The following is a 17,448-nucleotide window of genomic DNA, read 5'->3' as shown; positions in this document are numbered from 1 at the left end:
TAGTGCTCTCAGGGGGAACATTCAAGTTCAAGCCTCCAAAGCCATCACTAATGCTGTCCTTCAGAGAGGGATCGACCTACAAGGAAGAATCAGGAAGGAATTTTATAAGAAGCAACCAAATTATAATTATCAAAAGCATATGCTTTAAAAGAAATGGCAATGCTTTCAAGTGCACGCAATACCTGTATAAGAACCCATACACGTTGCCCAAATTTGACCCCTGATGGTGAGGACATCCTCCAATAAGAGATATAACGACCAGGCAATTCAGAAGCAGTAAAATCAACTGCAATGTCAATCTCCCCCTCCACCGGCACACCATCAGCAGGAACCTGAAATGAATTGAATGTATGAAAAATGCCCATGCAACACTATGGAATTACTTTCCATTGATGTCAAGTATAACAAAAGTTGAAAATGAACTTGAAAACATTTCCAAAACATAACAGAATTAAACTTGCTAACCTCTATCTCAACTGAAACTCCATCACTAAACCTATCGCCCCCAATCCACACAAGTTGAGAACCCCTAGGCCAAGCCAAATTACCAGTATTGCGCATCCTCCATATCTTTGTAAATGGGGTAGATGGAGCCATCATAGTCCCATCCAATACATTAACATCCAAAATAAAGCAACTGTCTAACCTAGAACAACCAGGCTTGATTCCACGATCTCTCAAAATGTGTGGAGCTCCTAGTGCACCAACATGTTGTGTATCTGGGCCTGGGGTTCCCAGCCAAAAGTTCTGTCTCTTCAAGTGAGGAGAAAACAAATAAGAATTCGTCAGTAAACACAATGGAAGAATTAAGGTACTGAACAGTTGAGGAGTATACACACATGATCATATAACCCTCTGAAAGGTCGTGGATGTCGATAATGAACCGGCCTATCGATTCTAATATAATCAGCTTCACTACCCATAGCTGCAAAGCAGATGCTGCACAGGTCATAATCATCTTTCCTGCAGAAGAAAACAAAAACTACACTGTTAGCATCTGACATAAAACATCCATTAAACACCAACCAAAGCTTGGATATTTTCTTACACTTTTGATTTGAATCGAGGTCCAGTAATTGGATGAACCCCACAACCATCACAACGAACACCCTTATGGAACATACCCATCAAGGCATCACGATTAAAGCCCCGCTTGAAATGACCACGGCGAGGATGCCGGGAACTACCAGCAGACTCATTTGCTACTGGAATCCCACTAAATGGGCAGTTGGTAGAAAGATTACCACCCAAATCAGCAGTACGAGGTTGATTTACATCAGAAGGCCACATAGGATCAACAGAACTTGTGGACATAGGAACACTGGTAGTTTGATGAACACTATTCTCATTAGCATCCATCCGGTCATCACCAGCTGTAATATTGGACGCAGGAGGAGCAATGCTCATGGTGCTTCCAGATGGAGCAGAATCAACCGGTGGAAGATTGAGGTCAACAGAAGAGAGAAGTGCTCCTACGCCTCGAGCTGCAATCCCAATATCAACATCTTTGCTACTTTTAGAAGTTGAATCCACAGCTGTTGTCTTTGGCAAAACTTCCTTCAGGCTTGTCTTTGGAAAAACTTCCTTCAGGTTTGTCGTTGGCAAAACTTCCCTCAGGCCATCATCTTTTGACACATTTGGATCATTAGAAACTGAATGAGCCATTAGATTTTCAGAAGCCTCTGCCTTCCCACTTGATTCTGCACCATATTGGGACTGGGGAACTACATTCACGTGGGACAGGCCCATTTTTGAAAAATACCCAACAAGATCAGTAATCATTGGACTGGTGGATGCAGCCTTTGAAGCAACGTCAGTAGATAGCTTTGATATGGCTTCACGCAGTGGCTCTGGCACAGATTTCAGAATTTCAGAAATCTTACTGTCGATGTCAGGTAATGGATGCTGGATTCGCGGGGATCTCAAGGGAGTAGAACTTCCACTTGATCTAGCATAAGCTTTACCAAATTTGTCATTGTTCAGGTGCACATCAATCCTCAAGAACTTAAGACGCTGCCTCATTACATCACACAGATCAGCATCATCAACAAGAGTTACTATGTCACCATCTTCATCAACATAAGTCAGTGTAAGATCAGAATCATGAGGAAAATTAAAGAGACTTTTGATCTTTGCCCTCAATCCATCAATGTCGAGATCCAACTTTTCATTTTCATCAACACGAGCATTAAAGCGCCTAAGTGTATCTCCATACTTAACCTGCAGAGAGTACATCACAAGTTTAATCACCAGAAATTTTCAGCTACATATTTCCATAAAAGTAAAGGGAAACATATAGAATAAATATCTAGCACGTAATAATTGAAACGCCAACATGATATTCCATAAATTTAAAACTTTGCCAAAAGGCATAATGTTCAAATAGAGATAAATCAAAACAGTTCATTTAAATTAAAATCAGTAAATAAAGATGAATATGCATTAATTAGGTTCTTCTCAGAAGAGCATACACTATTTCTTTTCAATCCCAGAGTTCACTAGTCCAGCTCTCAAGGATACAGCCTTTAAACATCGTAAATACATGTCATTCCACAAACTAACTTTCATGGACCCTTTGGGGAAAATTTAATATGCACTGGCTAAATATTGGTTGAAATCAAACATGTATCAGGAAATCCCATTAGGCATTATAAAAAATTACAAAATAAAAAATCGTGAAAAAAAATTAGTTATTTTTGTTTCCCAGACTATTATTTATAGAAATTACCTCAATTGCATGAGAAATTGAATAATTTTAAAGCTTTAGAACAACCAGAAGAAAATGTTTCTAGCCGGATCAGAAATGAACTTTAACTCAGCTGACTCAGCCAAACCAATAGAGAGATCATAACAAACAATAGATCAAACCAAAACACCCATTTCAATCCAACTGTACGAAAACCTAAAACTGGAAAACAAATAAAATTCCCAAATTCCACACGTTTTTCAATTTTCGCTGCCAATTCAACAACGATTGAGCAAAAAAATTTAAGAAAGAAACAAACTTGCACTAAAATTAGCTGTAAAAATTACAACTTTACGATCAAATGACATAAGGAACCCAAAACTAAGAAAAGAAAAAGAAAGAGATCAGACCTTGATAACCATAGTAGACTCCATAGCCACTGAGCAATCCAGTACCCGCAAGCCAAAGACCACAATCACTCTACTCTTATAATCAAGTCATAAACCAAACAAACCAATAACCCTATAACCCGAACCAGAATATAATTTGTGAACGGTTCAAAGTCCCAATACAATCAAAACGGATGAGATTAGATAGTAATTAAACCCCAAAAATGCGTACACGTAAGCCGATTTTCGCTCTCCCTCTCTCTCTCTCCTCCTCCTAAATATCGTGAGAAATCCGCTCGCTTTTAATATAACATAAAGGGCTGTTTGGCTTAGCCAATAAGAAATTTCGTTTGACCTTCTTCTATCTTGCTGCCGAAGAAAACTTAGGCGAGAAAGTAAATTAAACCGTCGGATGCTTATGATGTTGACATAGCCCATACGTACACTTGGCCCATGAGCCGGGTTTCATTGGGCCAATGAGGCATTGTCACGTATGACGACATATAAATTGGTTGTGTGGGATGAGGCGCACAAGATTGAGATGCAGAGTTTATTCGGATAAGAAGAACACGGCATTCCGGTCCACAGCTAATCACTAACAAATTTGCGCAAATGTGTCGTCATGAAATTACAACTACTAACACATTTGCATGTCTCACACGTGTCGGGCTTCACGTTTGGTGTCAAGGCAGTTAATAACCTTAATCTAGGGGCCTTAAAAAAAAGAGACTGAACATTTGATTAAAAAAAAATTAGGCCTAGGGGTGTTCAGTGTAGGAGACTTTCCAGTAACTCTTTTGTACTCCTTTGTTCCCTCACGTAGGGTACGGTTTCTTCACTTGTGGAAACTTTGTTGAGCTTCGATGAGTTCATCGTTACGAGTGTTTATCATCGATATGTCTGAATTGGTGAAGCTCTATAGTGATTTGTCTGAAGGTGAAGAACCTGAAATTGTGGTAACTGATGACTCATTACGATGTGGAGATGAATTGGTTGCATTGGGTTTGCTTCGAAGGGTTTTGCAAACTAGATTGATTCCCCCTGATATCTTTATACGTAGCATCTGTCAATTTGGTGCTGTTATATAAGGGTAACTGTCGAGCATATAGAGGGCAATGCATATTTTTTTTTTTTTTTTTTTGGCTTTAAAACTATTTAGGGTCGTCGCCGAATAGTGGGTATGGGTCATTGGATTTTCGGAAGCCTATTTTAGTGTTGTCTCTGATGTCCTATAATGGTGATTTTGCCCCCTCAGTATTCTGATCATGTGTTCTTCTAGAGATGACAAAATTACCAATGAACCCACAAATCAACTTGCTATTTCAAATTTTAATCGACTATGAGTTGCAGATAGGTTTGATATTCAGAAAAAAAATCGGGTGGATACCCGTGCTTTGGTTTTTACTTTTTTTTTTAATTATTTATGTTTTTAATTTTAATTATAAAAATTACATTAAAAAATTTAATCATAAATACTTGTAAGTTGAAATGATTACTAGCGATCTAATTTATTTAATTCCTAAACCTAACCTAATTCACTGCAGCCGCATACCTTTCTCCTTTTAACGGGTGTGTGTGTACACACGCAATAAGTTTTTAACTAGTAAACATTTTATAATTTCAAGTTTAATATCACCGATATTTTATTTTGATTTGATTAATTTTGTTTATTTTATTTTAATGACTTGAACCTAATGATTGCTTACTAAAGTCAAATTTTTTTATTTGTTTAATTAATTGTTACCGGTAATTATCCAAAATTTACTTGTTAATATTATTGACAATATTTGCATGGGCAAAGCCAGTGTTCTTAGTGATGATGATTTATCTGTAAAAGAGATATTTTTTATTAGATTGATATATTTTATGTATTTTTTTTAATATGGAAACTTTGATTTCTCATTTACATTGAAAATATTTAGAATAAAATATTTTATCATGATTTTTTAGGCTATTGTTATAAATTTATAATTTGAATTATATACTTTAAATTTTTATGTATTGTTGAAAGTCTTTACAATATATTTTTCTATTTTAAATGTATGAGTCCACAAAAAAATCATCATTAGGTTGTGGATGGACTTGATAATTGTTAAAACTCGTAGCGGGTGGTTTTTCTTTTAAAAATTAAATTCGTTGTGGGTTACAGGCGAATTTAATATTTAAATTTTTTGCAAGTATGGGTTTGGTAATAACAAATTTGGTGGTAAATATTGCTATCCTTATGTCCTTTTGGATTCTAATTATCAATGTCATGTTCTTTATATGACAAAGGAAACGATAATAGAGTTGGGTAGTAGGGGTTTTTAATTAAACACCCTTTAATAGTTTTAAAATTATTTAAATACCCATTTCTTTTTTGGTTTTCATGGATACCCTAACAAATGTGAGTAAAGTCTGAAATACCCTTAATGAATGCATCAAATTCACTCAACTTCACTGTCTTCATATTTCTTTCACCTAAATCTCTTATCACAACCGAAATTCTCTCAAAATTCCCTAAAATTTCTCATGACTTCTTACACAAATATAATTATGTATTCATTTCTTTAACACTTACTCTTTCTTTAACTGAAAGGAGGTGCATTGCTTATTAAACAACTCAATAAGGTATGTTAATGTTGTTGGGTTTTAAGTTTTTTTATTTTTAGGAAAATTTAGAAATTTTCCTCACATTATAATGTTTTATTTTCACAATTTTTTCTTATATGTAGAAATATATGCAATGTAGGTTGTTTAATTATTTTTCAGTAATATAATTTATTTATGGCGAAAATGTTTTGCGTCGTGCATTCTTTTTGATATCGTTAGGGATGGCAATTGTACCCGCAAACCCGCCCAAACCCACCCGCCAAAACCCGCCCGTTGCGGGTAATTTTACCCGTTGCGGGCGGGTTTAGTATTATAAATTAAAACCCGCACATGGATGCGGGTGGGTTTGGTATTAACCTTATATCCGGTGGATACCCGCATGGATATCCACCAAACCCGCAATATTTTTTTCAAATATTTTTAATTTAATTTTAATCTAAAAATATATAAAGAAAATAATGTCATTAATTAAATTACCAAATAGCCAAAGGCTCAAAGTTGTGTATGTGTGTATGTGGCCTATATCCTATTCTAAAGTCATAATCTAAAGAAAACTAAAGGCATTTTCCTTCGAATTAGTATTTGAAAATATTAATCTTAATTATTATTATAGGCATTGTGTTGGATGGGTGCTTATGGTGGTGAATGAAATGAATATCTTCTCTTGGAGCTTGTTTTAAATGATAATATGAAATGTAATTATTATTTTTAGATACTAGTTTGTATTTTTTAAATGGATTTGTGTAATTTATACTTAAATTTGAGAATTTGTGTTGAATTGATGTGGAAATTTTAATTTTTCATTTACATTATTTAAATATAAAATTAAGTATGTTATATGGAATTTGAGGTTATTATTATAAATTTATATATTAAACATTTGTGATTTTAAATACGGAAACCCGCAAAAAATCCACCGCATACCATTGCGGGTTTGGTAATTGTTAAAACCCGCTGCGGGTGGGTTTTTGTACAAAAATTAAAACCCGCTGCGGGTTGCGGGTGGGTTTGGTAATTTAAATTTTGTGCGGGTTTGAGTTTGGTAATGGCAAACCCGCTGCGGGCGGTGCCCATTGCCATCCCTAGATATCGTGTATGTCATGTAGTTAGTTATGTAGGTCATATAGTCATATAGGTTGTGTAAGTAATATAGTCGTGTAAGTCTTGTAGGTCATGTAGGTCGTATAAGTCATGTAAGTAATGTAGTCGTATAGGTCGTATAGTTACTTGTATATGAAATTTGATATTATTGTTTTTATTGGGTTATGGTTTTGGTACGTGTGTCTATTCTCTTCAATGGTGAATGAATTGAACAAAATGACGAGTATAAGTTCAAAGGTTCCAAGGCTAAAGGGATAATGAAACCACGATCAATAATATATGCTGAATTGGTGGAGAGATAGATCAAGTTATTGATATAGATACTTCGGAATTCGACCAAATTGTGTGTTACATGACCTTACACAACCAAATTATAATTGGCTGCAATTGCCTCTACTAGTTATGGGCAAACATGTAGACATTTAATATGATATAATTTGTACTCACAATTAATTAGGTTAATAAATTACAGCAAAAAAAACTAAATTTGCACATCTGACATTTTGAGAAATGATTATATTAATTAGTATAAATAAACAAAGTTATCAGTGCATAAATTTTTTAATATTTAGATAAGATACACTAATGAACATCACAATTAAACATATTACAACCATTTAAAAAGCTTTTTTTGATCTTTAAAGTGATTTCTTCCTCTGCCCAAGCATACATGCATACATGAGGAATGCCTGCATATAATAAATCCATGAAGTCGATTAGGAGAAAAAATATCAATTATAGGAAATTAATGTAATGTTATACACATAAGAATACCATTTACAATGATCAAAATGTTTCCACTATAGACATACCATGACTTATCATGACTTATAATTTGAAATTAAGGACCTTTCTAAGTAATTATATTCCACAAGGTAAAGGCATCTGCACCATTCTAATTTATTGTCCCTAATCATAACAGTCGTGTAATACATGAAAGTCGAAACAGTCGTGCAATACATGATAGTCGTGTAATACACAACCTTGAATCTTACGTAACCTTACACGACTAAATCGCGTGTTACATGAAACACGACCAAATCGCGTGTTACATGACAAAATTATAATCGGCACAATCCATCAAATTTTCACAATTTGCATGCAGCAAAACATATAGAAATTTGCTTTCGAACATATTATAAGAGACCCGCAACTAATTACTATATTTTTTCAATATAAAACCCTAACTTTTTGTTTTTTTTCCTGAATATCAACAAAAAACTAATTACAAGGAATTACTTACCTCAACTAGTTACATTCTGACAATTTTGCAATAAAGGATCAGCTCTCGCCGACAATTATATAGCGATAAACTAGGCTTCTCTTTCTCAGTTGTGGCAGCTTTCCCTTTTCAGGCTTAGTTTGCTCGTGTTGAAGTTCGATTTAACATGTATGGAGAATGAGTGTTTGTTTGAGTAGAGGTGATGCCAGCAAGGGAATTGCAAAGGTGATGCTAGTTGATATTCGATTTAGCATGTATGAGAATGAAGGATGAGTGTTTGTTTGTTTGAGTAAAGGTAATGGAGGGAATTGCAACATATATGAGTGTTTGTTTGTTTGAGTAGAGGGAGTGAGAGGTGATGCCAGTTGAGTTGAAGTGTTTTAAAATGAGGATAGCTTAGTAATTTTTTATCAGTTTTTAAAGGGTATTGATGAAAATTTTGGCAAATTTTGATTTTAGGGTATTGAGATAATTTTTAAAGTATGAAGGTGTATCTGTTGCAATTCCCTCTGGATAGTAAAGTTGAAGCTATTGAACAAGTGGATGTTGGAGCTCTGGCTGATTGTATTGGCAAGTTCCTATGTATCCGGGTAAAAGTTGATGTATCTAAATTGCTTCGTCTATGACTTAATATACGATTCCATGTTACAGTCATTGGTTATATTTTCTGAATAATCTGTGAATTCTTATTAGATTTTTGTTATTTTTATGGGCATCTTAATAAAATCTAGGACTATATATGATGATTTTAATATAAGAATTGATGATGTGGATGTCGAGTCAAATTGGATCATGGTCTTTGATTATATACCGTGGCGTTGTCTGATCGTTTGATGATTGATAAAGAACCCGCAATCTAGTATGGTAAAGGTAATGTTGTAGGTACAAGTTCTAGTGATGATAACGATACTCAAGTAGGTAATTGTTGTGGCTAATAGTGTAGTGGGTAGTGCTATGGATAGTCTGAATAATCAATCATTATTTTATCCATTGAATAAAGTTAATGTTAACCTCATTAAAATTTCCAATCTCAATACATCATATTCTTTATTGATTGATATGTCCTTAGCATCATAAAGTAAAACAAATCACAATTAGGTCATTTATATATGCAATTAGCATTTTTAAGGTGTTATAATTCTGCTCTCTATTTGTGCATATTATAATGGGGTAAAACTATGTTGCAACAGTGGTATGACACCACAGTTGCAACCAGCCATTAGATCTATAGTTACACAGTTGTATTAGCAAGATCCAATGGCTGAAAGCAACAGTGGTACCATACCTCTGTTGCAACATAGCTTGACCCATTATAATGACTAAAAACATAAATACTTGTGAACCAGTCTTGCAAATCAATTGATTCATTCGTACTAATGACAGAGCCATCGAAAGACGAGTAAGAGAGGTAAGGCTCACCGAGATTGACCAACAAACATGATTGATATCATCTATAAGCTATACTCTAATGAAGTAACCATTGAAACACCAGTTTCATTTGGTTCTTCAACTCTGTCATCATTTTCACTTTGCTGATGCATTTTATCAACCACCATCGATGTGATCATGACACAATGTATAAGTAATGCTAGATTTCGTTCTAGTGTATTTTTTTAAAAAAAAATTACCTCTCAAAAAAAGAAAACATTGAATTAATGACTTAGATAAACTAAAAAATGAATAATATGAAATATTATTAATGAAACGTCTGAAAAGTATTAAATTCTAGTCCTTCTCAAACAAAAGAAACAATCTCAAATCTTAACTATAATAGAATTACAAAATATGAATAAAGTAAACTTACTAAACAAGATAAATTCTAATAAAATACTAAGTACTAAATTGACTCAAAGATTGTAATTTCTAATATAATATACTTTCATATACTTCCTACATCACTCTCCTCCCCTTCGAAAGATACTCACCTTAAGTTTTATTAAAATCAAAGACTATCTAGAGAATGGAACTTGTAGTGAAGGAATAAATAATCTTGCAAAACTTCAATTTCTTGAAACTTGAAAGTACCAAAACTTCATTTTTTTCTAACTTTTGGTTATGACTCTTCTAAAAATGGTAGAAGATCTTTTTTGTAGTTCTTCATGCTTTGCTAAATGTGCTCTCCATTGAATTCCACTTTTTCAACTAGATCTTCTTTAAGAACATCTTTCATGACTTCAATATATATAGGCATAATCATATGAATTATCTTGGAGAAATTATCTTTAAGAATAATTGATGTCTCTTCAACTTGAACTTCTTGCTTAATTTCAACCATATCGTTACAAATAAAAACTCAAATAAAAAATAGATTGTACCTCTTTATTGAAAACTTCAGGCTCATTTGAAATCTTTTCAAGAGAAGCCTTTGCAACGTTCTTTTCTTCCAATGATAAAGCTAGTTGAGATTGCTTTTCCATACTACCATCTTCAACTTCAAAATCTTGGATAAAATCTTTTTCTTTACTTAAATCAATATATCTTCAGTAATTTTAAAATTTTCAAGCCCAATATCTTCTTTCATTGATACAAAAAGATAGGTTCCTTGACTTTTGACTTTGTTGGAGCAAAAATAACTTTTATATTATTTTTGTGGAACTTATATATATTATCCTTCCCATAATATATTGTATTAAGATTAAACTGCTAGGGTCTCCTAAGTAGTAAATGACAAGCGTTCATGTCGGCCACAATACAAGATACTTTATATCTTCTAATGGAGAAAGGAATGTAGCATTTTTCTGTTACTTTAGTCTCCCTAACATCTTTTATCCATCCAATATAATATGAAGAAGAATGTTTTTTGAATTTTAACTTGTCAAACATGGTTTTGGAAACTATATTCTCACTATTACCACTGTCAGTAATCATATTTTTTTAACTCTTATTGACTGTTCATCTTATCTTGAAGATGTTATGTCTTTGAGCATCCTCTTCCTTTTTTGGTATGCATACCAAACGTTGTATTAAAATACTAAATTGACTCAAATATTGTAATTCTAATATATTTTGTTTTTATATACTTCCCACGTCATATTACCGCATTTAAAACGCTTTTCAGAGTTAGCAATTAAAGGGGACTTAGGACTAGATTTGGATTCTTCTTGATCCATTTTCAGTTAGTTATTTGGTTTATTAAACAAATATTATGAATTTGGCTGGTTATATTATTGGGGATTGGGAAGTAGGGATGACAAAAATCCCCACGGGGACGGGTACCTTCGGGGATTTTTCTTATTCGGAGAGAGTATGTGGATAATTTCATACCCAATTTCTTATTCGGAGAAGGGACGGAGAAATTTTTTTACTCAATTTCTTATTCGGGGAGGGGATGGGGATGAGGTGGAATCCTCATCCCCTACCCATTTCCCCATTTTAATTTTTTAAAATTACTAGTAAATAAATAATAAAATTTAAATTATAAAATTGTAAATATTGGTAAAAATAAAAAAAATCAAAATATTTATATTATTAAACTTTTAGGCCTAATTAACTAATTAAAGTCTTAAATTTTTATTTAGGACATTAAAAAGACCGAGTAGATTCTATTAGCCCAAAATTTTTTAATTTTAATATTCTTTAAATATTTTAAACTTGAATCTATTTTATTTATTTATTTTTAGATGTTATAATTGCCCACAGCGAATCACAATTTTAATATCTAATATAATATAATATACTATTTTCTCTTGATTTGCTCTGATTTAGCTATTATGTTGTAAAGAGAATAGTCCACATTTATAAAGTGTCCACGCCACCATTGAAAAAGTTAATTTTGAATTTAAATTCGATTTTATTTGTAACAATTTTTTATTAGACTATTAATTTGTTCATGATAGTTTGTAAAAGAAGTTTGTATCCCTTGCATGCTGTGTTACTTACTAATTTAATGTATGTGACTTTTATAATGGATATTAATGTAAGATATATTTCAAACTTTATTTTTATTTGAATTTTTTATTTTAATATGATTAACTTAAAATAAAAAAAAATTAATTATTCGGGGATCGGGGACCCTCAGGGATCCCCTGTTATTATTCGGGGAGGGGATGAAGATTCTTTCAAATAATTCTGACGGAGACAGGGAGGGGACGAGAACATACGCAAAATATCGGGGATGGGTACGGAGAGATTGGTCCCCTCCCCTCCTCTCCTCTTTGCCATCCCTATTGAGAAGCCTGAAACCATTTGCATCAGTCCTATATATAATCTATATGTATATGTATATAAAATCTATATCCTTAAAACTAAAAGCACATGAACTAGAGCAAATGCAATATATATCTTATACTAGTGTATTGAGTACAATTCTTTTTCCGATTAGTAAAAAGTACAAAAAAATCCTTTCCTTTCATTGGCAATCAACGTAATTAAAATGGTTTTTAACAAGTTCACCAAGTCCAGGCACCTAATTTTGACTTGTAAATATCCAGAAGACCTAGGTATATATAATTAAAACTCTAAACCTATCCTACATCACCAAAACACAGATATAACGTTGATTTTGCGACATGGAGCGATAAAATTTCTAATTCTAGTGAAACGAAAGGTCTGGCTTTCCTGTTATTTTATATCATTTCATATATAATATCGGAGTTGACCATCAAAGTGCCCTGCAGTAGTTACAATCAGAAACTATCAAGATATTATCAACTAATAAACTAAGAAGATGCTGCTGGTATTCTGTTTCTATCCATGTAGGTAAAGTATAGATGAAAAGTTGAAACTCAAAGATAGCTGATTTCTGCACCATGCATGTTAAATGGTGGAAACTTCTTAGAAATAATCCCTCGCATTATTAAGTAAAGAACAAATTACATATTACACAGCTTTATGATGGCATTTCAGTTGGAATTCTGGAGGCAAAGACTCTATCCTTGGCCTTGTTTGCCTGTCACAAGCAAAGCAAGTAACAGTTAAATGAAAAGATTATAACACTGCTGGATTTGAATTTTGAAGGTTAAATTTTAGTTTACCTCTTGCTCCCAGTTTGTGTGCAGAGTAATGACTAAAAGCACAAATGCTTGGAGACCACTCCCACATATGATCCCCATCCAAAGTCCCTGCGTATATAAAATTAGGAATGAGTAATTCTTGATTCATGACAATTTTTACTTTTGAAAAGTCTATTGAATTCTTACCTTGGCCCCAAATTGGAAGACAAAAGCCAAATATACAGCACAAGGAAGGCCTATAAGATAATAAGCTCCTAGATTCACATATGCACCGAGCTTCTGCCAACCACACCCTCTAGCAACACCTACATCACGGTATTGTTTGAATAGATCACTTATATATCTCTAATGATCTTAGGATTATAAAATGGCATGGCATGGAAGAGAAAGTAACTAAATTATTTGGAAAAGAAGCTTGAACCTGAAAGTACACCCTGGATTCCATCCATGAAGTTGGATAGAGCAAGCACTGGCATTATGGAAGCCATATATCTGATTACTTCAATGTCATTGGAGTATACATAGCCCCATATGCCCCGAGCTGCAACTGCAATTGAGCTTAGCAATACACCCTCAGTAAGTGCCAAGATTATCACAATTTGTACTGCAAGACGTGCAGCATAAGGTCTTCCAGCACCTAATTCATTTGAAACTCTCGTGCTTTAAGGAAGCAAGCGAGTGAAAAACAGTCTATATCAGTTACAGCAGATAATTATTTTTTAAGTTTTCACAAGGCATACCTAACTAGCTACCTTACAGCACTGCCAAAACCAAAGGGGATTCTGAAGACCACTGAAATTGTGTTAAGGCTGCAGAGTAATTAAGCTGTTCAAAATCAGAAATGGAGGCCGAACTTGTGTTACTTGAGCTAAAGTAACTTCGTATTAGATGTCAAACCTGATCGACATCACTGATGTTTCTAGCTTGGGATTGGGAAGAAGACCCGACATCAGGACCAAAAACTCATATGACGAAAATTCCAGGCTGATAAATTAATGTCAATGCAGAAGCAATAAAATTTAATATATATATATATATAAATATATATATATATAAATATTTGTTGGACGATAAATTCATTAAGCTCACAGTTATCTGTAAGGAAATTAAATAGAACTCACCAGACCATAAGAGCTGAAGGAATTCCTAATCCAAGGAAGCTGCGGAGATTTTCCAGAGCCTCCTTGGAGAAACCAGTCCAAGTTTTCTCACATTTAGGGGAAAACTTTATATAAATTGCCAAGATAATTACATTTGTCCAATAAGAGATGGCATTGGACAAGGCAGCTCCTTTGTTACCAAACCCAAATCCAAAAATTAAAGTCCAACAAGAAAGGACATGAACCAATGTTGAAATTCCAGTGCTTAACATCAATGGCAAAATATTATTTTGGGTTTGCAGGAATCTGTGTTGGCACTGAAGAAGGCCATAAGGAAGGATACTAGGGATCAACCACCGAGCATATATTCCTGCATGGAATGAAATTTCTGGATCTTGACGTAGGGTTGTGAAAATTTTCCCAGTGTAGGCCCAAAGGACTGCTATGGGGATGCTTGAAAGTGAAAGAACAAGCATAGCTCTCAGCATGTGTACCCCCATCATACGATACTGTTTTGCTCCGAATGCCTGTCCACAGAAAGTTTCCACTGCACTTCCCATTCCCAGCTACTCATAACAATTAGAGAACAAAATTAGACATAAATATGTACCAAAACCTTCTGTATATATACCGGCGCAAGAGCAAATTTGGAAGCTTGACCGAACTCATAGATGTACGCATATGCATTCATTGGTCATTTGCAACTGTTGGTGAAAAGTGGTAGTACAAATTTCGAAGCTCTATCGATTCTTAGATCTGTGCACATGCATTTATTTCTGCATTGGTCGATCATTTGCAACTGTTACTACTGGTTACTTTCATCTCCATGTGGAGGCACGGAGATTTTTTTTTGTTTATGACTCATTGATTTAGCTACAAGGGGAGGTGATTAATAGGAAAAAAATAAATTAGATGAAGCATCCGGAATCATATATAAGTCAGCTATCAAGTATAGCCTGGCAGCCTGAGCCGGCTCTAATTACAACTTAATTATTGTGTAAAATCAGAGCTTAATTTTTTTCCCAATGTATAGATACATATTACTCATAAGAATCTGGAAAAATATTGAAGATTTTGAGGATCATAAAGAGTAATGTAACTAGACGTGACTCAAATAATTGAGAGACAATTAAAACGGTGGTACATGTATATAATGCATACGCAAGTATATGATTAAGTAAAGCGATAGGAAAAATAAAATTAAAATGATAGGAAAAGTAAAAGCAATATTAAATACCATGTAACTGAAGCCAGTTACTCCAGCGAAGGAAGTAGCCATGGAAGCACTTGAAAGGGATAGGTCACCAAGATGGCCAACAAACATGACTGATATCATTTGGAAGCTGTACTGTAAGAAGCTAACCACAACGAGAGGTCCTGCCAACTGCATTTGCCTCTTCAACTCTACTATCATCCCAGCTTTGTCAATGCATTTATCATCCTGCAGCGGCCTTTGATGAATTAGAGGTGACTCAAGGCTAGATTTGGATTCTTCTTCTACATCCATTTCCAGTTGCTTCAAAATAATTGACAGTGCAAGCTGGAGAAGAATTTTCTGGAATGGACGAAACTGTGTTCTAATTAATTGCACTTGTCAAAGCTGCACCAAGCTCGGTTGATCTACCATTCATTATTTATACCGGTGCTTGTTTTGTTCAATTGGAAAAATGAAAAATAATTTTTGGATCCTCCACATCTTTGAACAGAAACAGATTTCGAGCATGCGGCAGACTTTTTATTTTTCATGTGACATTCAATATTTCTACTGACAGAATTAAATTATTAAAATAATTTTAACGCCTTCTTTTAAGAAATTATTTCAACTCAATTTGTGATTAAATCCTTTTCAATGTTTTCATATTAGCAAGACACCATTAATTTGACTTTTGATCAAATGTACACGTTGCTTCAATATGATACTTGGAGTAAGTTTGATAATGCTGTACCTTTTAATATATATAATATCAGTTATGTCATTGAAATAATTAATTATCAAGAGAACAAGTAAAGCGTTTTTTTAAAGTATTATGAATTTGTGTTTTGTAAATTTTGTTGCTCAAGTGTTGCAACAATGCATAAGAATGAAATAGACATGATAACTAATTTTTGTTTTTCAAATACACATGTTTGTATTTATATGATCTCATTTAGATTCAAAGTTTAATTGATTTTTGTTTTGTTCATACAGTTGTAACTGAATAATTTGGATAGGTATAAATGCGGGGTTAGTATAACTTCTATGAGGATTTTTTTTTTTTAATTTTATTGAATGATGAAATTGCTTCTTTGTATGATAGGGTTTTTTTTTACTAAAAGTAATTTTAAATTTTTTTAGAAATGCCCTTAGGCTTTTTAAAAGCTCGAAATTCATAATACAATAGAAAGTCCAAATTAGATGCATGCGATGTAAATTGATTTTGCAGCATAGACAAATTTACACATAATAATTGAAGTATAAATTTATCTTAAGAGACATTTAGCCTCTCTAATGGAAACAGTAGTGTAATAAGATTATGGTTCATTTCTTCTTGTATAGTGATATCCAGAAAGTCCCAGTAGCATCCCTCGACTAGATGCTTATATGTCCAGTGCCCGAAAGTCTCAATACCCTTCTGTAAACGTTTTCAATGATACAATTGATATGATATTCTAAAAAATCGATGCTAAGTTTGGAAATTACACAAAAATGCTCATTTCTTTTTATGTCAAATTCGAACAATTATAATATTAGACTTCTCTCCGAAAGTTGATATTTCCTTGCACTACATATATCTCAAAATTTGTGGGTATTAATCCATATATGCTAGCTAAGTTTATTCAAAGGATTGAGATTTAATGTTTGTGATGATTTTGTAATAGTATTGATTCATTGTTGTAGGAGTGAATATATATCTAATTAAATGTTAACTGCATATTATTATAAAATCATTTCATGGTAAAAGATTATTGAAATATCAGAAAGAAACTACAACCAATATCTAGTCCAAATTCAAAATTAATACTACAATCTATCAAATAAGTCGTGCACATCGTATAAGTTGTGGTTGTGGTCGTGTAACTCATATATATATATGGAAAAATACATTAGAAGTACATCAAATATGTCATGTAGATCATGTATTAACCGAAAAAAAAACATTAAGAAGCACGATCACATACGAGTTATTAAAGTTGAAAAAGATATGAGCAGAATTGTTGTAGACATTTGAATTAATGTGTTGATTTGAGTGATTGTGAGTGATAGATTTACAGGTGTTAGTGGAAAAAAAAAAGTATACTCACATGAAATTATTTCTTGATATCTTCAAATAAAAGTATTTTGGACCTTTTTACACCGTCCTTGGAGTATCCAAGTAGATAACTAATTGTAGGGTATATCCACATGATTGTTGAACTATGTATTAGA

The 17,448-nt window shown here is 33.4% G+C and overlaps 2 protein-coding genes across 4 annotated transcripts in view; both read right to left on the bottom strand.

Moving 5' to 3' along the window:
* Positions 1-3,406, bottom strand: part of LOC102622663 (protein NBR1 homolog) — a 4,330-nt gene extending 924 nt beyond the window's left edge. Inside the window, exons 1-6 of one of the 2 annotated variants that reach the window (XM_006476822.4) lie at positions 3,097-3,406; positions 1,049-2,220; positions 840-963; positions 466-747; positions 183-332; positions 1-76 (exon numbers count right to left, since the gene is read on the bottom strand). The exon at positions 1-76 is cut by the window's left edge and continues 512 nt beyond it. In XM_006476822.4, the coding sequence (XP_006476885.2) occupies positions 1-76; positions 183-332; positions 466-747; positions 840-963; positions 1,049-2,220; positions 3,097-3,120 (1,828 nt within the window). In that variant the 5' untranslated portion in view covers positions 3,121-3,406. Of the gene's footprint in view, positions 77-182; positions 333-465; positions 754-839; positions 964-1,048; positions 2,221-3,096 lie in introns of both variants that reach the window. The other variant, XM_006476821.4, reaches the window with a different exon arrangement.
* Positions 3,407-12,539: 9,133 nt separating this feature from the next.
* On the bottom strand, positions 12,540-15,763 carry LOC102622360 (protein DETOXIFICATION 16-like). 2 transcript variants are annotated; one of them, XM_006476820.4, is made up of 8 exons: positions 15,280-15,760; positions 14,064-14,608; positions 13,840-13,926; positions 13,695-13,751; positions 13,364-13,602; positions 13,129-13,247; positions 12,964-13,050; positions 12,540-12,878 (listed from the first exon to the last, which is right to left on the bottom strand). In XM_006476820.4, the coding sequence occupies exons 1-8, from the start codon at positions 15,547-15,549 to the stop codon at positions 12,819-12,821; spliced, it is 1,464 nt and encodes a 487-aa protein (XP_006476883.3). In that variant the 5' UTR covers positions 15,550-15,760; the 3' UTR covers positions 12,540-12,818. The 2 variants fall into 2 exon arrangements, with proteins under 2 accessions (XP_006476883.3, XP_024954156.2); XM_025098388.2 differs by lacking the exons at positions 13,695-13,751; positions 13,840-13,926 and having other exon boundaries at positions 15,280-15,763.
* Positions 15,764-17,448: the final 1,685 nt, after the last annotated feature.

This window comes from Citrus sinensis, chromosome 3 (assembly GCF_022201045.2).
Source record: "Citrus sinensis cultivar Valencia sweet orange chromosome 3, DVS_A1.0, whole genome shotgun sequence".
Taxonomy (NCBI): domain Eukaryota; kingdom Viridiplantae; phylum Streptophyta; class Magnoliopsida; order Sapindales; family Rutaceae; genus Citrus; species Citrus sinensis.
This window is presented reverse-complemented; position numbering and strand designations above follow the sequence as displayed.

Coding starts and splice junctions, on each gene's coding strand:
- LOC102622360 (XM_006476820.4), bottom strand. CDS start 15,549: ATGGATGTAGAAGAAGAATCCAAATCTAGCCTTGAGTCACCTCTAATT. Junction 13,927..14,063: donor CCTTCAGCTCTTATGGTCTG/GTGAGTTCTATT, acceptor TTAATTTATCAG/CCTGGAATTTTCGTCATATG. Junction 12,879..12,963: donor ACACAAACTGGGAGCAAGAG/GTAAACTAAAAT, acceptor TGCTTGTGACAG/GCAAACAAGGCCAAGGATAG.